General features: G+C 41.7%; 1 protein-coding gene across 1 annotated transcript in view; it reads left to right on the forward strand.

The window, feature by feature from the left end:
• The window catches only part of UGGT2 (UDP-glucose glycoprotein glucosyltransferase 2), a 290,033-nt gene that overhangs the window by 226,648 nt on the left and 38,874 nt on the right, over positions 1-24,511 (forward strand). Inside the window, exons 30-32 of the mRNA XM_083168784.1 lie at positions 7,957-8,041; positions 10,517-10,602; positions 21,619-21,717. Coding sequence (XP_083024910.1) covers positions 7,957-8,041; positions 10,517-10,602; positions 21,619-21,717 — 270 coding nt within the window. The remainder of the gene's footprint in view (positions 1-7,956; positions 8,042-10,516; positions 10,603-21,618; positions 21,718-24,511) is intronic.

Consider the following 24,511-nt stretch of genomic DNA (forward strand, 5'->3'; position numbering starts at 1 on the left):
CGGCTTCCTGTCAGTCAAACAGTGGCAGGCTTTCAATTTAAAAAAACAAAACACAAATTTGTACTGTTTCGTATGCATGCACAGTCATTCAATATTCGGTCACCGTGCGCATTCACACAACAGTGATTAGGTCTGTATAACCCCCTTCAACAGAAAAGGAGAAAGAGAAGTGTATTCTAAAAAAAGCACATGAGGAAAAAAGGCCCTTCTCATGAGAGCTTACATTATAAAGAGGAGGGTCAGACAGACAGGAGTGACACAGAAGGGGTAGAAGTGAGCATAAAAAGGTTAGGATGAGAGCTGGTTACGTTTTTTGTCTAAGAAAGCACTGGATCATCCAACAATAAATAGCAGAGAGTCAGAAATATGAGTGAGGATAGAGAGAGATCAGGAAAGAAGAGGTAGATTTGAGTATTATCAGCAAAGATGTGATATTGGATGTCAAGTGAGCGGATAAGCTCACTCATACAGGACGTATAGAGAGAGCGAGAGAGGACTAAGATCAGAATCCTGGGAGACACCTACTGTCAGTGAAAGAGCGGGAGAGGTACATTAAAGGTACAGCTGTGCATTTTCAAAACTGACAGAACAAATGCAAGCTTTAACGGTGATAGTGAAAGTTTTTGCTGATATCAAAAAGGTTAAATTTTCAGATTAAGCAGCCAGGAGTTGTATGTTGTGAGGTTAAAGTGAGCTCACTTAAAGTAATTCTATAGTTTTCAAAGTTTGTGGTTGTTTTCTGTCCTTCTGTTTCACTTCGGTGGAACGCCGGTTTAATGCTGCAGTTACAGTATGTTTAACTTATGCTACACTTTGAAAATCATGCACATCGAAAATAATATTCATACAAATCTATCCTCACAGTTAGACCATGCACACAGCTTATGTAATAATGATCCTTAAATGCAATGCAGTGCTCTCCTTAATTGAAATCTACCCACCCAATCCCAAACCTCCCTACTACAATTGATAGTAATAAATGTGGCTTGCATTAACAACCATGGTATTTCAAGATACCATGTATCATTAACAATTAGAGGATGTTCCTCCCTTCACATATTCAAGAGATTTGCTTGTTACCTTGCCAATAACACATTTTTTATATTAAAAGCAGTGTGCAGAATGAACAATTACCTAATCAATAAAAATATCAGTCCAGTACACAAAGTGGAATACTCTGCAGACCAGTTCAGTGTATAGAATATATTGTGTGTATCCACCTATCACTTTTTGAAGTTTAGTGCATCTCGCCCATTAACTGGGAAATACTAATAGCCATAATGTCCAGCATAGTAAAGGTCAGGACAAGTTATACTGGAGATTTAAGTTTAGAAACATAATCTAACATATCTTCTCATTCAATAATATCAAGAATCTAACTGTTTTATGCTACTGCGGTCTCTGTGAAGCTCCTTCCCTGAGAGCCCCAACAAAGTTGCACTTTGGGATTAGACAAAAACCACTCACTTGTAGGTAAAGTGCACTTTCATGTTTGTCAGTCGCAGCTTTGCGAAGTAATAGAATGCTGTGATATAATTTTATTCTCTGCGCATGATAAACATTTAGCAAGTCAGGTTTTTACAGTACACTATTTTACCTGTGTTTTATAGAAGCGTCACAAAATTCTACACAGTTACAATAAATGTTTTCCATTATTCCATCACTTTTAATTTAAAAAGTATCTATCAATAAACTGTCAGTAGCAAAGTGGTGTCTAATGGCAGGAGCCCGCAGTTCCTGAAAACGAACCTTACCAACATACATGTAACTCTCTCTAATCTTTGTGTTAATCTTAATGTTTGTTTTTACTCTTTGCCTTTATGGGATTTTATACCTTATTAACAAAACAGTATAATTCTGCCACTTTTTGGGCTGCAGGTGACCTGCATTTGCAATCTACATTTTCCTGTATTCTCTCAGTTCTTCCAATTTTTCCTCTCAAGGGGTATGCACATGCTTGGATTTTGACAGGTTTTCAATTCGATTTTGCTAATAGAAGCAAAATTGAACGTTTTTTGAAGACTCTTTCGATCCACATTCAATTCAATGCGCACTACCGTTTTCTCTAGATCGAAGAGAAAAATAGTCTCTGCAGATAAGGAAATAACAAATTTGATCCAGTAAATAGAATGTGTGCACTGTGCCTTGAATGCACATCAAAATAAATATCGAATGCAAAAGTGCAGATCGAATGTGACATCGAATGGAAAGCAAAAGCCAAATCAAAAAGGGGTGAAATTGGGGAAATCTAAAGCATAGCAAATCAAAATCGTCTTGAAAGTAAATCAATGCGTGTGTACATACCTTCAAGGCCCATAGACACTATAACAGTATCTTTCCAATCTGGCTGCTTGTAATGAAAATCTGGAAATTTTGGGGAGCAAATGACAATTGACTCTTGGCTCCTAAACATGGAAAACCGACAAAAATGGTCATTCGGACAAATTGATTAAATCAATTTATACAGATAAAATAAAACTAAAACCTTTTGTTGGGAACCTTATTACAGAATCGAACCTGAAGAAGATGTTCATATTTGATATCCCTACAATTGGGAAAAGTAGCCAAGTAAATCATTCTAACCAAAAGCTATCTCAAGGCTATATATCTATATATATATATTGTATATAAAGAAGGTATAGCAAGTTATGGGAACAAAAAATGGCTTTGTTATCATCTGTTCCTCTGGTTTACATTGAGCTGATATCTTGAGCTATAAAAATAGAATCCAGCTTTCAGTTAAGTCAGTAACTTTTCATCTTGTCATACTCTGCTTTTCTTACAACAGACGGAGGCAGAGAAGTCAGGATTTGCTGGCAGATAAATATTCCATAGAGAAGACTTGTGCATGATGTGACCAATGTACGAGTGGTGCAAAAAGTCTGGTGTACTGTACTATACACACTGAATTGGAGAAAGCGAGATATCTATGCAGAAACAAAGACTCTGGGCAGTATTCAATGAAAATATTCTCCGTGCACGGCGAGCATTTTTTTTTGCTCGCCGTGCACTCTCCGTGTTCCGGAGGGCTCGCTGCCACTCCTGCTCCCACTATTCAACGTTTTTAAGACTCGCCGCCACTCGCGGCGAGTCTTAACCCCTGCAGTGGACGAGCGTCCGCGGCAGGGAGCTGTCAGGGAGCCGGGGGACGTAGCAGCCAAGAGAGATTAAAGTCTCTCTTGGCTGCTGCAGGGGATATGGGGTGGGGAGCAGGGCTCCCCTGGACCCAGGCAGCACAGGCTGCCCCCCCTATAGCCAGCGGGGGACCCAGTATTCACTGTACCCGAACGTGCTTCGGGTGCAGTGAATATATGAATATCTAATGAGCGGCTCGAGCGCTCCGGCCCCCTGCTGGCTGCACTGTGTAAAAAAAAAAAAAAAAAAAAATGTAAAAAAATATTTTTTTTTTAAATTAAATATATATTAATGTGCTATAGGCACATGAATAAAAATAACATGGCCCTTCACAGAAAAAAAAACCTGATTTTTTGACACCAAAATTAAAAAAAACACCCTTTTAGTTTAAAAGTTCACATTCCTGCTCTCCATCAAAAGATGGAGAATTTCTACACGGAGAGAGACGGCGAGAATCACTTAGAAAGACGGAGAATATTTCACATTGAATAGGGTGGCTCGCCTTTGGAGAAAAAAAACCTCTCTCCACCGCGTGAAAAGCACAAACTCTCCAGAAATCACAGCGAATTTTTCTCATTGAATACTGCCCTATATTTTAATTTGATCTTTCCAGGTTACTTTTAACATAAAATATGGAATGGTGCAATCTATAATGTAATGATTTAGTGTAAGTAATGTGTTCCCTAGTAAATAGTTTATCTGAAACCAGGTCACCATCAACACATCTTAGCTGTGCAGAACCTGACATAAAAACCTTAGAGAACATGCTGACCCTTTGATCGATGTTGATTTCTGGTTGCTAGGACACCATCATAGATCCCAGATTGCAAAATCAGCATTTGGTACTTGATGTCCGTATTTTACTTTGATATATTATACAGTTTGAACACACACACACACACACACACAAAGCATTTAACATTTCAGTTTGGTTACAACAAACGGACACATCCTGTAAAAAAAAAAGATTTCATTTTCCCTATTAAGATAATTGTTTGTTGCGTTTTCTTTCAAATATATTCTGCTATTCTGAGCTTGTGGATCATACTTATCTGATGCATGTACGTGTTCACGTTCAGTATAATGATCTTCCTAGCAGCAGTATGTGTGCAGATTCAGAGCTTCTGCCACTCGCATCATATCATGCTAAGAAAACCTATTTCACAAATGTCAGCCTCAACAAGCTGGGTCTTGATTAAAATGGAGGGGACTGATCCATTGCTTGTTTTTCACTTCTTAAGAGAAGGGCCATCAATCCTCTCTGTAATTAGGTGATTCATTTCTCTACTATCAGGTCAGCCCAAAATAGTCTGCACAGCTTGAAAAGATTATAGTTGAAGGCACTGCTCTCCGTTACTGGTGAATGTAATTTGGTCCAAATAATTGTGTGACACCGCTTATACTAGATACACCTATTTAAACCAACATTCTTGGCATGTAACAAATGTAAAAGTAAGAACGGTAGTATCCATTCCATATATGGAAAGTAACATTTGTTTATATTTATTTTATATTAGGTTAAAGACCATCTAAATGACGGCTTCTGCAATGTGCTTTCAGTTTGAGCTGTGACCGTTTTTAGCCAAAAAACTCTTCACCCCTCCGCCAGTCCCTATCTGCTTCTACCACCAATAAGTCTACACAGCTCCCTCTCTCCATATCCAGACAGTTTAAAATATTTAAAAAATGTTGACCAATGTTTTCGGACTTGGAGACAACATGATATTCAAAAAGATATGTACTACACTACTGTGGGCAATGGTAGGGTCATGCAGGTTTTTCATAGAGGCATCTATTTCATGTTTGGCTCCTAATAGCTATGTGTACTGTATTTGCAATGTCAGCATGTAAATCTGTATAAGAAAAACCTAGTCTATACTTTTTCCTCCGAAAAAGAATCGGTACTTGTTTCCTAGCACGGCGCCCACGATATTCAGTCATATGGCATTGTATTCAATTTAAAATTGTATATGGCATACAATGCAATGCGATTTTAAATTGTATATACAATTTTTAATTGTATAAGCACCTTAATAGGTGCTTACAATGTGAAATGCACCCCACCGCCACTATCAACGCCAACCTGAAGCGCGGTGAGCGCAGCGGTACGCTTCCTCCGACCTTTTCATACCCCCACTATCCACGTCGGCTTGGAGTTGATTTTATATAGTGTGGCGAGCGGACGCGCATTACTTCACATGTATTGCGCATCCCCTCGCGGGGCTCGCCATGCTTTGGGCTCGGTGGCTCGCTGTGCTCGCCACACTATATAAATTCAGCTCCACGCCGACGTGGATAGTGGGGGTATGAAAAGGTCGGAGGACGCGTACCGCCGCCCCTCGCGGGCTCGCTGCGCTTGCCACGCTTCGGGTTGGTGTTCATAGTACGGGTGGCGTGGGGGTGCTTTTAACATTGTAAGCACCTATTACGGTGCTTATACAATTATTTATCTTATAGGGGGCACATTTAACATTGAAAACACCCATTAGGGTGCTTATACAATTTAAAATCGTATACCATTGTATATGCCATACAATGGCATAGAATTCGATGGTATACAATTTAAAATTGTATAACATCGGCTAACATCATATCGCATACCATCGTATGCCTTATGGTATCCGATGGGCGCCGTGCTAGGAAACAAGTACCAAAGAATCTTTTATAATGGAGGATTTTTGTATGCACCAATATCAGATACATATAAGTTTATTTAGTAATGTTTACTTGTATAGCACCAGCATATTCCATTGTGCTTTATAACTGGTGACAAAACAGTCCTTAACCCTGTGAGAGATGTTCAAAATATCCGCTAAAAATGACAGTGTCGCTCACATTTGTTATATAAATTCAAATAAAAATATGCTGTGTAAAAAAAAAAAGATTATTTTCTATATAATGTAAACATCACAGTTGATTATGATGAATAATGCAATTTTAACACCTATTTTGGCACTCAAAGGGTTAAACATGAATGAGTAATAAGAGGCAGTCAAAGAAGTAAGATGTTCCTGCTCGCAAGCTTGCAATCTGTAGGCATATGTTGGTGTATACTACTTTTAGTACCATCGCTTAGATCTTTACAGTAAGAATCATTTATGTCTGGAAACTAAAAAGTATGCATTGCAGATAGTTGTTCAGTTTCCATTGCTACAAGAAAAAAAATGAAAGCTCAGCACATTGCAGTGATGGGAAGTGATAGCAGAAAGCGACACAATAATATACTGCCTTATGCTTCTATCTCTCGGAGCCTGTGGGAAGATTGTCTGACCTAGAACACATTTCTAGCGGCTCTTGCTTTACTCTGGCAAATAAGCTTCACATTGTAATTGTATTTGAACTGATGTAGGAATCAATATCATCTACAAGTGTCATGAACAGCAAAGCTGCTGCAGGAAATAGGATACTTCAAAATCCTGTTAGTTTACGCCTGTTGGAGAACAATCTTATGTGGCTGGTGTTAGGGTGAGAGAAGCACCTTTTGCATTTAGTAATGGGAGAAAGGATCTGGACTCAAATCTAACTATGTATTAATATAAAACAGTGTATATATGTGAATGTCTATAAATATAAATAAATAAATATATATTAATTAGGCACACATAACTATTAAACCGTAACATATATGTATATTATGTATACTCCTCAATTCATAATATTTTCAATAGAAAGTCTTTTAGATTCAGAACTCTAAATATTCTCCATATGATGACAATGGATTATATGTTTCCCAAGTGAAGGGAAGAGTGGAGACAGTCTGACTGCCTGGTTGTGCCGTGTATGGGTTGACTCAATGGCAAGTATTCAATGCTGTTTGAGAGTGGTAACAGCGAGCAGGGCTTCCTGCTCGCTGTCACCACTCACCCTGACAGCATTCAACACAGCCTCCGCATCTGCCAATTCCCCCTCGCTCCGTTTTTTGAGCGAGGGAGAATTGGCGGATGCGGCTCCAGAAGCAGCGAGACCCGCGGCTAAAAACTGCGAGTTTTCTGCAGCAGCCGTGGGTCTCGCTGTTTTGGGGAATTCTCGCCGTCCTGTGACGGCGAGGATTTCCCCAGAAGGTTGAATAGAGCGAGCGGCCGGCGCAGGGGTTAAACAGCGAGGATCGCTGGTTTTCAGCAATCCTCGCTGTTTAACCCCCTCGCCGGCCGCTCGCTGCGGCATTGAATACCTCACTATGAAGGCCGACATACTGTACATTGGGTTGACCACTGAAGGTCAATAGGGCTTAGGTCGACATCTGAAATAGGTCGACATGCCTAAGGTTGATAGGATCAGAAGGTTGACACAAGCATTAGGACAACAATGGGAAGGTTGACAGGAGTTTTCCACATTCCTATCCCGAATGTCGACATGGAAACCATCTAAGTGCACCGCGTCCCCTTGAATGGCTCCATGTGCTCACCATGCTTTGGGCATAGTGCTTCACTGCAGTTGGCACAGTATTATATTCTCTCATCACAATGTAGTGGATGGTAGGGTATGAAATACCGCCTGAAATATTTGCTCAAAATGATTGTGAAATTTCAAGGGACAGACTGTATGTAAGCAGCAATACACACTGCGGAAGTCCGCTTGTTCACTTCCTTCACACTCTCCTTCTGGAGCTCAACAGCCGGAGAGTTTTCATCCGACTGGGAGCTGCTTTTTGGGAGAAAGCACTGTCCTGAACCACTAGGTGTTAAAGAAGTTTGATGGTTGTATTCGAATCCCACGAAAATGGACAACATTTCATTCATTAAGAGACCTTTGTCAAAAACAAAATACAAAGTGCAATAACTTGTGTCACCCAAATGATTTTTCGGATACCCTTTCTTTCAGACACATGGGAACAGATTCTGCATCAGATCAAGAAGAGGTGATCGTGGTACTCCGTAACTTCAACAGTAAAATTATCAAAGTTCACGTAAGTAACCTCTAGCTAATTAGAATGTTAAATGGTTTCTGCTTTTACATGGAGCTACTTCATCAGATGACACTATCTTCTGATCTATTTTGGGGAAAAGGATGTCTTCTACCAGGCCAAGAACTTTTATCTCTGATGGCATTTACATCCATTTGTTATAGGCCTACTTACTACTGCTTTACCTAGTCGGCCTCTTCCATCTCCTTTATTTATTAACAGTTACAGTAATTGTGCAGTGCAGCAAGTTCCATTGCGCTCTACAATTGAAAAGAGGGATAAACCAAACTGGATAGTTGCAGACAGTCAGAATGGCAGGGACGCTCTGCTCACAAGCTTACAATCTATAGCCTGTTTGCTGTTAGCTTATACCTGATGCCAGTGGCATTCACTTTATAGAAGATGGGACAGAATCAGCAATTTGAAAATATTGTCCATCTCAGATCAATTTTAAGGAAAAAGTATTTTACAGAAGATCTCAGGCACGTGTCATGATTTTAGTGTGTCTCCAGGTCAGGGCTAGGCAATAAGCGGCCCTCCAGCTGTTGATGAACTACACATCCCAGCATGCTTTGCCTTAGTTTTGCTATTTGGCCATGATTAAACTGATGAAAGGCATTCTGGGTTGTGTAGTTCATCAACAGCTGGAGGACTGCTTATTGCCCAGCCCTAGGGATGGCCATCGACAATCGATGATTTAAAATCATCGATGGTTTGTGACCGATGTCAAATACTTTTGCCATCGATGTGGGAGTACCAGATGGTTTCCCTACATCGATGGCAAAGGAAAAGCGATGTTTCGGTTTTTTTTTCCCAAGGTGCCGGGACACGGGCATAGCTCCGCCCCCGACACCCGGAAGTCCCGCCCCAGTGTGCTGATTAGCTCACGGGCCATTCAGTGAAATATAATGGATGACCATCGATAGCTAAAACTATCGATGGTTATCCATCAAATAGTTTGCCAATATCGATGGCTGGGTGCAGAAGTGCCATCGATCTAGGTAATAGGGGAACTTACTCCTCCCTCATAAGTGGCAAGTGGAGAATGGTGATAAAAGGTGACAACAGTAGAATGGTATATACCATCCTTGCTTCTCCTTATGTTGTATATTCCACCCACTATTTTCCCTTGTTACCGAAGCTGTCTTTGCCACATTCACTGCCCGCTAATGCTGATGTATTATAGTGCATAATCCTTCAGCGTCCTTCTCTGTTATAAAAGCTATATACACTACTCTACTTCTGGAAAGATGGGCAATGAGAACACTCATATCATCTCTAAACTCAGTCATGCATTTAATAAATAAGCATTTTTTTCCCCAACTAACCTGTTATTACATTATTGGCCCCAACATGTAATACAGTGAACACACAATTCATTATTCTATAATAATCATTAATCCCAAATGAGACAGAGACCCACAGTAAGTAGAGACCACGGATTAAAATAATATCAGACACATTCTAACAATAACTGCGTTACTTGAATGCCGGCACATTACATTAATAGCACCTATCAGCCCCCACTTTCCTTTTATAGTCCCACTACATATGTTACATTAATAGCACTCCGCATATTAAAACACACACGCGCGCGCATTATATTCATACTAAACCACTACGTTAATTCCACCCCCTAGCATACAGTGTATCAATACATTTTACCTACCACCATCCCATACAAAGACACATTGCGTTAATACCATCTCCCTCACACAAACATTGCATAAATACCACCTCTGACACACACAGGGATACACATATAACATTAACCTCTTGAGTGACAAGTACATTTGTGAAAATTGGCAAGCAAATTTCTATTCATCATAATTAACTGTAATGTTTAACTTTTATATAGGAAATATAATCTTTTACACATTTTGTATTTGCATTTATATAATAAATGTGAGCGAAGCTGGCATTTTAGCAGATACTTTGAACATCTCTCACAGATATGTTGGCACTCAAAGGGTGAATACCATCTCCCCAACACACTACATAATAGGATACCAATGTTGGATTATGGTAAGGTGACAGGCATCGGTATGACTAGCACCATCTCCTGCCTTGCTACAGTTGTACAACTGTGTGTGTAGGTTGGACCCATGAGTTAAGGGTCGGGTATTGGGACATCTGGCTCATTGCCCTATGTGCACCTCACACCGTGCACCTGTTTAGTCACTGTCCTACTGAAAGTTCTCGTTCATTAAGAATTTTTGCTTTAAAGGCAGTCTTTGCTTTTTCCCATGCACAAGTCAGCATGAAATTATTCAGAAAGATTTTTGTAAGTTTTGCGACATTTAAAGTACCAAAGTACACAAAACACAATAAAACTGCAAACTTGAGCTCCCTTTTGAAGGTCAGTGTAAGCCATGCAGTTTCTGGTGTAAAATTGCTCAAACTACAAGTAATGTAGGTTTTAAAAAATGACATTGCCATGTGAAAGGTACAGATTTATGTTCTTATTCTGCTTCCAAGGTGCAAAAGAAACCAGACCAAGTACATGCAGATCTCCTAAGCAGTGAGCCCGAGGAGAAGACGGGCTTGTGGAATTCAATTATGAGGTACCAGTTTCTCTAATTTCCTGGCAAATTGAAATGATAAAACAAAGCCTATAGTAATCATAGCATGAAGTAGTTCTGTATTACAAAATTATAGTGTGCCAATTTTCTCTTCTAGTCATTTTAAAAGTACATAAACACAGTACTGATATAGGGTTTATGACTGTGTGGAAGAACATTCTCTTTCTTGCATAGTGGAAGCAGCTGTTTTCTGGGCTTAACACAATAATAATTATCGCCATCAATGTGGCATGTAGCACTTTTCTCTTGTTCAATATTAGTTCATGGACTGTGAACATTATGTCAGCCAATACGTGGGTCCTTGCATCGAATCGGATGGGATGTCAAACAAATGCGATTTTGGGGCGATTTCACCTGATTTCTCGTTCTGATATGTGGAAATTAGGTGGAATCGGCCCATATCGCATAACTCTATGGGGGCCTTTAGGGGTAGGCTGTGGGAAAGGAATATTCGGGTTAGGCACATACATGGGCGCCGGAACGGGGGGACATGTGTGACGGGCCCCGGCGATCTGAAGGGCCCCAGAGCCCGGCCGGGGCCCGTCTGTGTCTTGATGTATGTGTGAGGTCTTTTCTACACTCACATATCCTGCAGTGCTATGCGCGCTGGCGCCGCTGCGCCGGGTCTCTCCATCCGTCCTCCCTGTCAGACTGTCAGACTCAGTCCCCTCCCTGCCGGCCGCCCTGCCTAGCGGTGTTTGACTTACAGTGTCCGACGCCGCGGCCGCCCGCCCCCTGCTGCTTCAGCGACGAGCGTCGCATGAGCATGGCATCCAGCATCCAGGTCCCCAGCGCGCTCCAACCCCATCCTGCTGCGGCCAGCGTGTCTGCCCTGCTGTGTATGGGAGGGATCCAGGCAGCAAAACAAAAAAAGTAAGTTGAGGAGATCTCTAAACTTGCTCACAATTTGAGTTAATGTACATTGGGGATGTATTAAGTTATGGGGAGTGTGTGAACAATTAATGTTCTGGGCATATGAGTGGTGTGGGGACATGTTCTGGGCAAATGAGGGATGTAGGGGCATGTGCTGGGCATATGAGGGATGTGGGGGCATGTGCTGGACATATGAGGGATGTGGGGGCATGTGCTGGACATATGAGGGATGTGGGGGCATGTGCTGGGCATATGAGGGATGTGGGGGCATGTGCTGGACATATGAGGGATGTGAGGTCATGTGCTGGACATATGAGGGTTATAGGGACATGTGCTGGACATATGAGGGTTATAGGGACATGTGCTGGACATATGAGGGTTATAGGGACATGTGCTGGACAAATGAGGGTTATAGGGACATGTGCTGGACATATGAGGGATGTGGGGGCATGTGCTGGACATATGAGGGTTATAGGGACATGTGCTGGACATATGAGGGATGTGGGGGCATGTGCTGGACATATGAGGGATGTGGGGACATGTGCTGGACAAATGTTATTTTGTTACTAATAAAACTATAGTGTTTTTCTGTTACTCTATTACTATTGATGGAAACATATTTCATTAACTATCAGGGGGTAACATATAGCAATTTAGGGGGCGCCAAAATGAGATTATATCTTGCCCCCCCCCCCAACCTAAAAACGTTCCAGCGCCACTGGGCACATAGTAGGTTTAGGTGGCGGTGTATGAGGGTTATGTTTAGACTGCAAGGAGAGCGGGTTAAGGGGTGGGGGGGCAGGAGCAAGGTAAATATACTTACCTGACCTCTGTCAGTATTCCCTCCATCGGGATGCCAGTGTTGGTCATCCATATGTATCCTGTTTCAAACAAACAACTTAAGTACAGTATATAAGTATTGCTGAGAGTCCAGTTTATCTATAAAGAAATGCATTTCAAATTTAACTCCGCTTTCAATAGCAGGAGGCGTTTCAGTCATATTATAACAATTGTACTGAAAAGCTAGATGCAGTTTACATAATTCTACCTCTCAATTATCACATTATATTTCTATCTAGCCGTGGAATAGTCTAAAATGACCATACAGACTCTAAAGGGGCATACCTACACACGTTCAGATGTGTGCTAAGCGTTTTTGCTGACCTATTTAGGGTTGACCATTTCCCAGTGTCTAGATAGAGAATCATAAAGCACCCAAACACATGCAGCGTTGTGTGCTAAGCGATTTTACTTTTAGTTAAAAAAAAAAAGGCAGGGTAGCGGTTCAGGATGATGTAGATTGCGTTCACTATCGCTTGTTCTGTACACACAGCGATTTGCAGTCATTTGCTTAGCAATTTGACTGCATGCACTGACTTAGCTAGCAGGCAATAGCGACGTGTGGGACTGCACATCAGCATCGCTCTGAGACATACACATGGTGCAATCTGTGCTCACTTTCTAGTCAGATCGCTTAGAAAAGACCACAAAATCACTCTGTATGTATGCCCCTTAACACATACACAAATACATGTATTTCTGCAGTGTATATTTTAGCAGTTGATTAAGCAATATTTCACAGATCCTAGAGGAATAACGATGTACAGATGGTTGTGCTCTCTGACATTCTGAGTTACCTGACTCCATTTTAATATACATAATTATAATACACCAGTACTGTTAAACGTTATAGCAGACCAATAATATTTGACAGCATTGTAATAAACACAAAGTAGTTTCCAGCATTGTTATATTGCTTCCCTAATAGCCAGGTAATGTCTGTAATGTATCCCACTCATGTGCTGCATACTGTAGCCACTAGATCCCCAATTCCCTTCTCCAGTATTTCCCTTGGTCTGCTGGAGGCGAGTAATCATAACACTGTATATCCAAACGTAACCTAATTTAGTCAGCCCTCCTTTAATGTATTTATGCAGGTGCATGGTGCGCCATAGCTGCTACAGCCCCAAGCAATGTAATTGAATAAACAGCACACAATGCCGATTTCAGCAGTTTTTGTGTTTATGCCAACATTTCAGTACACTTGTCTTTGTATCAGCATATAGTTAAAACATGGCACAGGAAGGAAAAAAATCACATTTATGTTTTCTTGGGTCCGCACCTTTGCTAAAACTGGCCAAGCAACTAAATATTTCTGTTCAATCTATCTGGAAATAACAAAAATCTGCTAATGTATTGGAGCAAAAGACAATCAACCATTTACTCCCAAAGGCTGAGAAACAAATACATTTGTAAAATCAAACAGATCTGAGATAATGTAACCAATTTTTCTGAATGACTATTGTCAGTTTTCCAGTCTTTGGGAGCAAGTGGTCGGTTGTCATTTGTTCTTATACATTACCAGATTGTTGTTCCCACCACATAGATTGAACAGATACTGTACAGCTTTAAGTGTTATCCAAATAACTTTGTTTATTTTTAGAACTCACACAAATCTAACTCTCTTTAGAGACATCTGCCCGACCTGCAGTGCACATGGTTTTGATGTTTTTGAGAACAAATTTGTACTGCGATCAGATATGAATAAGGGCCTATGTGTAAGGGTCACTACTACAGTGGACAGTTTGTGTAAGGGGCATTACTACTGTAGGCAGTATGTGTAAGGGGTACTACTACTTTGAACATCATATATATTAAAAGCTTAACGTTGCTCCTCCTCTCTATGATGTTCCTGCGGCCTGTAGATGGTGCCAGACAGAGCTCCATTTGGGCGAGCGCACACACACATCCCTAAACGTTCATAACCATCCCAGTTTGACAGAGCCCGGACTCCCAGCAGATCTGTCGTTTTGAAGGGCTGGTAACTAAGTTAAGTGTTTAATGGACACTGCTGTGGGCATTGTGTTTAAGGGGCAATACTATGTAATAAGGGAGGTATGTGGTGTAATACTGTATGAATCAGATCCACTATGTGCAATTAAATGTGAATAAGAATGTACTTCTGTGAGGTATAATTTGAATTTGGAGTACTATTGTGTAGCCTCGACCCTTTTTTATGAGACCACACCCCTTTTGGGCGGTGTACTATTTTTATGGGAAGAAAGATGAAAATTTATCATTTGCGGTGGAACAATTCGCACCCCCTGGGTGGGACAAAGTTGCACAACTGAAAAGAGGAATGGTCTCTCCAAAGCCTACAGTATGTTCTATATATTTTGGGTAATACTGCCACATTGCAGAACCAGGCTCCTATCCCTGGAGAGTAGCCAGCACTTTGGTGTCACTCCCTCCATTGGTGCGCACTGATTGCTCCCTAGCTTTGCTCCTGGTTAGAAATAAATGTGGGGGGGGTAGATGCACAATGGATAACTGTGTTGCGAGGAGCATTGTGCCACCATCACATACCTCCCAACTTTCTTGTCCCCGGACACGGGACACTGCTGATGCGCGCCGAAGTGCGCGGGTGGGACAGGCCCTAATAATCGGGACTGTCCCGCTAAAATAGGGACTGTTGGGAGGTATGCCATCACCATATGTTAATACATGCAATGTCTGGATGGTGATGAAACCTTCCAACTCCTCCATCCCTACAGAACTTCTTTGTCTGCCTACAGGGCCCGACTCCCCCCTGCACCCAGCTAGAACCACTACAGTGGGCTAGCTCCTACTCTGGGACCAGCTCTATGCCCTTCTCACTATCCTCTTTATATGTTCTTCTCCTCTTTCACCTATGTCCCCCTTTAGTCCTTCTACTCCCTTCTCTCATGGCACCCTCTGACCTTCACCCATTTTCAATTGGGTTCAACTGAAAATATACCCTGTAAAGTTTCATTTTCTCATTTCATTCGAAGCCTCAGCAAAGATATGAGCTTATGATTACATAGTGTCTCATTGTTTTCTACATAAAGTAACTTGCATATTACAGCTGTGTTTTTGGGCTTATTATACACATTTTAAATCACCCCCCCCAAAAAAGAGAGATCCTGTAAATGTTAGTATTCCCTGAAGTATTACAGGAGTTCCACAGCAGATATCAAAGACATCTGCTGCATTCACTTAAGTTTTTAAATTGCTGGTATTGGCTCCTACAAAGATGCCTGTTCCTGTATGTTATTGTTAATACATATGGGCAGAAATGATGATCTTATTGCAAGAGTCTGAATCAATAAACAGTAAATGGGTCATCTTAATGTTTTTCTTCTAATACACTATTATCTTCATTCCCCATAGTGTCCCTCTGCTGTTTTTTTACACAAGATGTGTGCATATGTGAGTTGATAGATGGACAGATCTCTATAAAGATAGATAGATCTATTTTAAAGATACATAAATAAATAGATCTGTCATCCGGTACAGTAGCTGATGTGGGTAAGTCCACCTTCCTCTGAAGGGGTGACACTTAGGGCAGTATTCAATGAAAAAAATTCTCTGTGCATGGCGAGAGATTTTTTCTCTCGCCATGCACTCGCCCTGTTCCGGAGGGCTCGCTGCCATTCCTGCTCCCACTATTCAATGTGGTTAAGACTCGCGGCAAATCTTAACCCCTGCAGCGGATGAGCGTCCGCGGCAGGGAGCTGGCAAGGAGCTGGGGGACGGTGGCAGCCAGGGAGATTAAAGTCTCCCTGGCTGCCCCAGAACATATGTGGAGGGGAGGTGGGCTCCCCGGGACCCAGGCAGCACAAGCTGCCCCCCCCCCTATAGCCAGCGGGGGACCCAGTATTCACTGCACCCGATCGTGCATATGTAATGATCGGATGCAGTGAATATATTAATATCTAATGAGCGGCTCGAGAGCTCCGGCCCCCTGCTGGCTGCTCTGTGTAAAAAATGAATTTTTTTTTTAAATTAAATATATATTCATGTGCTATAAGCACATGAATACAAATAACATGCCCCTTCACAGAAAAAAAAAATCCTGATTTTTTTACACCAAAATAAAAAAAAAAAAAACCTTTTAGTTTAAAAGTTCACATTCCAGTTCTCCATGAAAAGATGGAGAATTGCTACACGGAGAGACACGGCGAAAATCACTTAAAAAGACGGCGAAAATATCACATTGAATAGGGTGGTTCACTTTTGGAGAGCAAAATGCTCCTTCCAACGCGAAAACAGCACAAACTCGCCATAAAACAAGGCAAATTTTTCTCATTGAATACTGGCCTTAGTGATTTAGTGGCTTCAAAATTAAATATCTTGCCCCCAACCCAAAAAAGTTGTTGCACCCCTGCTCATAGCAATGTCTGCACTTCTTATAATCATTGGGAGATCTATACAATAGTAATGTGAAATGATTGTTCCCATCTGAGAGTAGACAGTTTTTATGCTGTGTTTGGATTAAATGTGTATTTGTGCGAGTGCTCTTAGGCATTTGGGTAAGCTGCACTATGATTAATTAGTTTTACTCTGAAGACGGTTTCATTTTGCTGCCTATAAAGCACATAACCAGGTTGGTCTCTTCTGCTCAGGGACTTGTGTTTTTCTTATTCTTATTTGGCCCCAAAATGCTGATTACAATGCATTATGGATAAGTGCTGAAAATATATGGAAATCATCCATCCTTTTATTCTGCAGGCAAAGGCAGCATTTCCAAATAGTAAATTCACTAGCTTCTATTATAATTTTGGTAAAATTTAAATGAAAATATATAATTAGGTTTAACTAAACACTTTTTTTTTGTGCCGACAAATAGAGTTCATTGCAAAAAACTGCTTTTTTGCAATGAACTCTATTTGTCGGTATTGGGAAAGGACAAAGCCATTAAAATACATTGATTGCGTTTGCAATACTACCACATCTTGCTGCAGGAATTACAGGAGAAACGTGTATATTTTACTCATTGTGGGTTGTAAAAGACAATAATTATCAGAATGAATTTACATATGTATATTTGAGCTACAGTAGCTGGATAGGTGGCCTGATTAGTTTCTGTACAACACTACTAATTGTTGTAAGAGATTTGCTGCATATAACAAATACAGAACATAGCTCATTATAAAATTAGATTAGCAAATCGTTCAAAAGGGTCTTAAATAGTTTTTTATTTAATGCCTTAAAAAGATGAAGCTGCAAATTCTTGATAGTTAATTCAATTACAGGTGATGACACACTAACTTTAATATGCAACCCCATGGTGGTGCGATGGGGTTGCATACACTAAAGACGCAAACCCGTCTATATAGAACTTTAGGCACCCTGCCGGCCCCCCGTCTATATAGAACTTCAGCCCTCTGACCGGTCAGCCTGGCCAGGGGTCCTGGGGGAGTGGGGACCCCCCCCAATTAAGGGGTCCCCCCCCCCCCTCCAGGACTTACCTGCCCAGGCTGAAGCCTGGTGCTGTCCTCGATGCCCCTGGGCATCGAGCTGATCTTTGTGTAAAAAAATAGAGGAAAAAACTATTGTTTTAAACTGTGGAACTATGAGTCCCAGCAAGCCTCCTCCGCAAGCTGGGACTTGGAGAACCACAAGTCCCAGCCTGCGGGGCATTAAAGGGCCCGCTGGGTCTTGTAGTTCCACAGTAAAAAAAAAAATAGTTAAATAAATACACACTGACACATTAGAAAAATAAAAGTTTAATACATACATTACACACACACTGATACTTACCTATCTTGATCCCGTAGGTAGGTCCCAGGGTCCGGTCCGGTGGCTTGGTTCCGGGGCTGGTCCGGGTTCGGGGCTGAAGAGTCCGGGGTCCTGGATCCGTAGTAATCCAAAGGGGGTACCTGGGGAAGGAAATCCTACTCACCCAGAGGCATAACTACTTTTTTTGCGCCCCCCCCCCCCCCCGAAATATTAACCCCCTCCTTACCCGTCCCCATTACCGCCGGCGCTTCTGCCTCTAACCCCGACACGCAGATCTGTGTCGGGTGACGGGCGGTCCCCGGCTGCAGTGCTAATATAATAACAGACACTCGGAAAATGGCTGCCCCCATACAGCATTATGGGGCAGCCATTTTCCGAGTGTCTCTTATTATATTAGCACTGCAGCCGGAGCCGGGGACCACCCGTCACCCGACACAGATCTGCGTGTCGGGTTAGAGGCAGCGGCGCCGGCGGCAATGGGGTAAGGAGGGGGAGGGCAGGAGTCGGGAGCCCGGGACCAGGTGGTAACTATAGTCCCGCAGACCCCCCAGGCGCCCACACCTGCCTAGCGCCTCCCCGCCACCGCGGGTACTGCGGGACTATAGTTACGCCACTGTACTCACCTGTCCTCTGGCGTCCACCCCGGCATCTGCTGTTGAAGTCGCGCTGCTCCCGGCTGCAGTGGTACCCGCTCCGCCTCCGCTATACACTAGAGACGCAGAGATCCTTCTTCCTCTGCGTCTCTGCTCAAAATGATTTCTGGCCAATCAGGAGCCGAGAAAGTCGACCCCTGGCCAGGCTGACTGGTCGTTAGGGTTAATGCTTTGGCCGCGGGACCTTATATAATAAGTGTCCCCCGGCTGTAGCATTACCCTGCTGGCTGGTTTGGCCTGGGGCTGGTTCGTAAAATACGGGGGACCCCTGGTCATTTTGTCCCCCGTATTTTGGGAACCAGCCCCGGACCTGGAGCCTGGGGCTGGTTTTAAAAAATCAGCGAAGCCCTATTTGTCGGGTTTCCTGATTTTTTTAATACCAGCCCCGGCTCTTTTAGTCTGGTGCTGGTTACGGCTGTGGGGGGGGACCCCACACCGTTTTTTTTTTTGTTTTTTTCTCACCCTGCCAGAAAGGCTGCAGCTATGGAACGCCCACATGGGCGTTCCAGCTTTGGCAGTATAGTCGCAAGGACGGCAGCATATCGGTCGAACGTGCGTACACACTGCACTTTTGTACCGATATGAGGCCGTCCTGTCGGATGAAAATTAAACAGCAAAGAACCGTCGACCGACCGAGTATGGACGGACAGGACAGTTTTTTGCCGTTTATCGCTCGTACGGGACAGCGTACACACATATACAATTGAACGGCTGTCCGACCCAGAACGAAAGAACGGGCCGACAATTATAAGTATATATGTGTACCCAGCTTTAGTCCAGTCGTTGTCTGGAATTCCCCCCCCCCCCCCCCCCCCCCCCCTTTGCACGTCAGGTTCGTTCGCCTGGCATGCAAATGGATGTTTTACATAAACATCCATTCCCAGGCCAGTCGGAACCTCCCACATCGCCGACCATCGAAAGATGTGGTGTGTGCACGCATATCTAAAGTGACTCTCAGTTCACTCAGATATGCGTGCACATTCAGGAGGAAATGGTCGGGCCGCTGACATCTGGTAATGTCACCTGCTGGTGCTCGGGTCAGTGGGCAATTACCATGGGAATGCCCAGTGTTTTTATGCACTTGGCAAACAGTCTGTTCACTTTGGCTGCGCAAACCCAGCATATGCACATGCGCAGAAATGCGCATATGCCAAATGTCAATCCCTGTGTGAACTAACGGTAACTTTGAATGAAACTGAATAAGGTCCTATGTATGCCACATCACAAAATGGCTAGTGTTTGCAAACTGTAGATTAGAGTTTTTTGTACATAAACTGTATTGATTCTGGAATGAATAATGAAATTGATTGGATGCTTCTAATTATTTTCCTATTAGATCAGCAGTTCTCAAACTGTGGGTCCTGACCCCAAAGTGGATCCCAACCTTCTTAGCATGGGGTTGCGACTCCATGTTGCTGACCATCAGGCTGATGACTTTTCTCAGTGATTCAAGGAGTCTTAATAGTCTGTTATTTTAGACATAGTTATATTAACTTGCTGGGGTCCTGCAATTATTTTTATTGTTTGATGGGGTCCCAGAGCGAAAAAGTTTGAGGATCCTGTATCATCAATCATCCATTAACTGCTAGGCAATCACATGAATCACATGAATTATTGAATAAAAGCACATCAAGGATGTAACTGTCTAGACAGGCGTCAGTGCCCCCATCATTTTACTGCCCTTGGTTGTAACATAATTTTTGTTATTTTAAATATTCTTAGATGGGTGTTCAATTGCTAATGACATGCAGTTTTTTAGGTAAAAATTTGATTTGACTTATTTAATTAAAGTGCCGATTTTTCACCTAGCTGAAAAATTCAGCACGGAGGAAAAACACGCAGATTGGTAAATTACTCAACAAACCATATGTTTTTGATGAAATTGCAAAAATTTTCGCCCAGTTTTTAGTTATATTTCACTGATGCCGTTTCGTTCCCCTCAAAAAAGTGAAAATGCATTGGCAAAAATAATTTAAAAACGTCTGAAAACAACTGCAATTGAATAGTCACATGTTGTATTAATGTACCAGTAAATTTACTAAAGCTTCAAAAGAGGTGGTACTGCCCAGAGCAACTAATTAGATTTATCTTTCAGTTTCTAACATGCAATAGGGATATAATAGACTGCATCTAATTGGTTGCTATGGGCAATATCCCCAATTTTATTTTTAGCAGCTTTAGTAAATTTACCTCTTAGCTTGTATTTGTAGGTTTTTTTTCATTGTATAGGAAAAATTTGAAGTATGAAAATAATCTGCCAAAATGTTGGCAAAGATTTATTAAGACTATAGAAATGTTGTATTTAAATGCAAGTAAATATCTAAAAACAGGAGTTACAATGTATTTAAAAAGAGAAAGATTAAACTTTAATGCATTGTATATGTATTTGTGGTGAGGCTCATTGGCATGTAGAAAATGTGTTTGTTTTGCATATTCATAGTAGTATGTATGGAAGTATGTGTAACCATCAAAATGATGGAACGACTTAACAGTTACGTTAGTGGCGGCAGCTGTGCGTGCCCAAATGGAGCAACAATTGAATTGCTTGGTCGGCATCATCTAGCAGCCACTGGTGTGCACAAAATTAGAATTTCACCATAGAAGTGAGGATATATCAATGTTTTGAATGTATATACTGTAAACCTGTTATAAAATAATTCCAGCAATAAATGGTGTTATTAATGAGAATAAGGGGATTTACTGTTAATTGTTGTCTTAAATAAACTAGCCAAGACAGCATGTGGTTTTACTGTCCTAAAGCAATTTCCGCTGTGTCAAATCTGACTTGATAAGTGAAAACTGCCAACATCTATGTGTTTGTTATAAAGTATCACACATTAAAGTAACTGTTATTTTAACCCTTGTTCAATATCAAACACATTTAAGTGCTTTCTTACCAAGAACATTAACATATTTGTTTCCTGCAAAGTTTTACAGGTGCAATGAATACAGAAGCACAAGAAAAGAAATCTGACGTACTAAATATCTTCACTGTTGCATCGGGGCATCTGTATGAGCGGTTTCTCAGGTAAGGATAAGACACCAGATATATAATTCATGCAACACATAAAGCATCTTTTAAATACATTACATTATTTTACTGTTCGCAGCATGAGAATTCTTTATGCGCTTTTTGATTTTATTTTTTTTAGGTTGATTTTTTTTTTAACAAACCATAATTTCAAGTACTGAAAAATGCATCTTCATTATGTAATACTGTATATGCATTATTCAAAAAGAGCGGTTTAGTTCTTTACTCTGTGTGATGACAACTTATGGATAAAATCAAGGAGCAGATTAGCAACAAACTGAGGCAATTTGGATGAGTATCATCATAACAGAAGGGAAAAATAGTCCGAAATCTAGCTGACAAAAAATAAAATTTCTAACTTGCACCAAAGATCTTATAAAAATTCCTTGCACTTGTAATATGATTAGTCCTTGTAGTCATTACTGCAGTTACCAGTACCGCAAACTTGGAATTTGGTATTCAGAAGTTACATTTACAGCTCACCATATGTTCCAAACATTTCTAAATCCAGTTGCCCTCAAGAACCGAAATTGTTTTCATGGCACCCATAGGCCAACAGTTTCATATTGAGCATATCCTTATGCTGTGTACACATGGTACAGTTTGACATTCCATTAAACTATAGTCAAAATCGAATTGCCATTGCATATACTTCTTATGGAGATAGACCATGTTTTTAAGATTTCTAATCGAATTTCTTTCGATTCGATGCCGATGCGCATTCCCGTTTAGCGGAACTCAAAAAGCCAAATCGACAATGCAGCAATTACAGTACTATACTGTATAGTGAAATCGAATGTAGATAGCATGAATTGTATGTGAATAGTACAGAGTTAGCAAAGGTTGCATAGCAAAGGAATCTCATGGTGTGTACACACTATTGTTTCCTAGCACGGCGCCCCTGATTTTGAGCGAAATACATCTTATGCAATCTCATTGCATCACATGCAATATAGCGGCATGCGATGCGATTTTTAATTGTACAAGCACCCTAATGGGTGCTTACAATGTTAAATGCACCCCCATTGTCAACGCCACCCCCACTATCGATGCCAACTGAAAGCGTGGCGAGCGCAGCGAGCCCGCGTGGGGCGGCGGTACGTGTCCTCCGACCTTTTCATACCCCCAATATCCACGTCGGCGTGGAGTTGATGTTAGATAGTGTTGCGAGCCTGAAGCATGGCGAGCGGACATGGATTACTTTACATGTATTACGCATCCCCTTGCGGGGCTCGCCACACTTCAGGCTTGTATTCCACGTCCCCTCGTGGGGCTCGCCGCGCTTCAGTTTTAGTTTTTCTGCTTAAATGCAATGTTAGTACCTGTACATGTATATTAATAACTTTGGATTAGAATCCTTTTTTACAAACAATGGGGTGAGGGGGAGGTTACATTTTTTTTCTTGAACACCTTCATTTGATCATCATCAAGAATCAGATAATCAAAGCAGCTATTTTTCCTTATTTCCTGTATTTTCTTATTTCTCATTATAGTAGAAATTTCCCATCTCTTTAACCCCTTACCGACGCAGCCTCTTTTTGCCTTCCTGACAGAGGCCTTTTTTTCAAATCTGACATGTATCACTTAAGTGGGGATAACTTTTTTTTGCTTTTACTTATCCCAGTGATTTTGAGATTGTTTTCCCGTGACACATTGTACTTTAAATTAGTGGTGAATTTTGGTCGATACAATTTTTTTTTTTTTTTTGTGAAAAATACCAAAATGTCGTAAAAAAATGGAACATTTTGCTATTTGCAAAATGTTACATTTTCTGCTTGTGAGACAAATAATCATACCACTCAAAATAGTTAATAACTAACATATACCATATCTATACTTTATTTTAAAATCATTATTACAACCGCCTTTAATTTTTTTGGGCACTAGGGGGCAGCAGAGTCTACATTTTACACTATACGGAGTTTAACGCTGGTTTTGGCTGTTCACTTTTGAACAGCCAATAGCAGCGATCGCCCAAGACGGGGGGCAACCCTGCCCCCCCTGGGCAATGAGGGAGGATGTCTGCTGTCAGGGACAGCAGACATCGTCCCTCTGTCACCGCGTCTGTAGACGCGGTGGCACTTTTAAGTCATGACGTATATATACGTCATGTGTCGGGAAGTACATCCCGGCCATGACGTATATATACGTCAAATGTCGGGAAGGGGTTAAAATGGAATTAGGGGAATACGTTTCAAGTAATAGCCAAACAGCTTCTGCCTTACAATTTACAGACTTTGGGCATAATTCAGCATGGATCGCTAATCAGGACTGCTAGCAGAATGCTGCTGCCAAAACAGAAAGAAAAGACGCCCTTGCAAAATTGCTAATGCTTTGAAAATAGCCATGTACAGTATTTGCAGATCCATTCGCAAAAACCAACCCAGCAAAAAAAAAAAAAATGTTTCCATCTGCACTAGTCTAGTGCTTCCACTGATGTGCTCAAAAACCAGGCTGACAACAGAAATCCACCCAAAAATCGCCTAGGCACGCCTGCGTTTACTCAAACAGAAAATGCCATGTTTCTGCCCCTAAACGCTGACTTCCTGTCAATCAAACTGCGGCCACTCTGCTACATCTATGCATATGGATATATTATCCCTATTTGGACCCATGCACAGTGGTGTAATAATAACGCAGCAGACCCTGCAACGGCGTGGAGGCGCTGACCAAGTGTGGGCGCCTGGTGCCGGGGGTAGGCGTGAGCTATTGCTATGATGGTCCGGCGCCAGAAGGAGGAGCGCCGGACCATGCTAGTAAATCTGCGGTCCCGGCCACAGCAGATGCGGCG

Source organism: Crinia signifera, chromosome 2, assembly GCF_055691185.1.
Source record: "Crinia signifera chromosome 2, ASM5569118v1, whole genome shotgun sequence".
NCBI classification, from domain to species: Eukaryota; Metazoa; Chordata; class Amphibia; order Anura; family Myobatrachidae; genus Crinia; species Crinia signifera.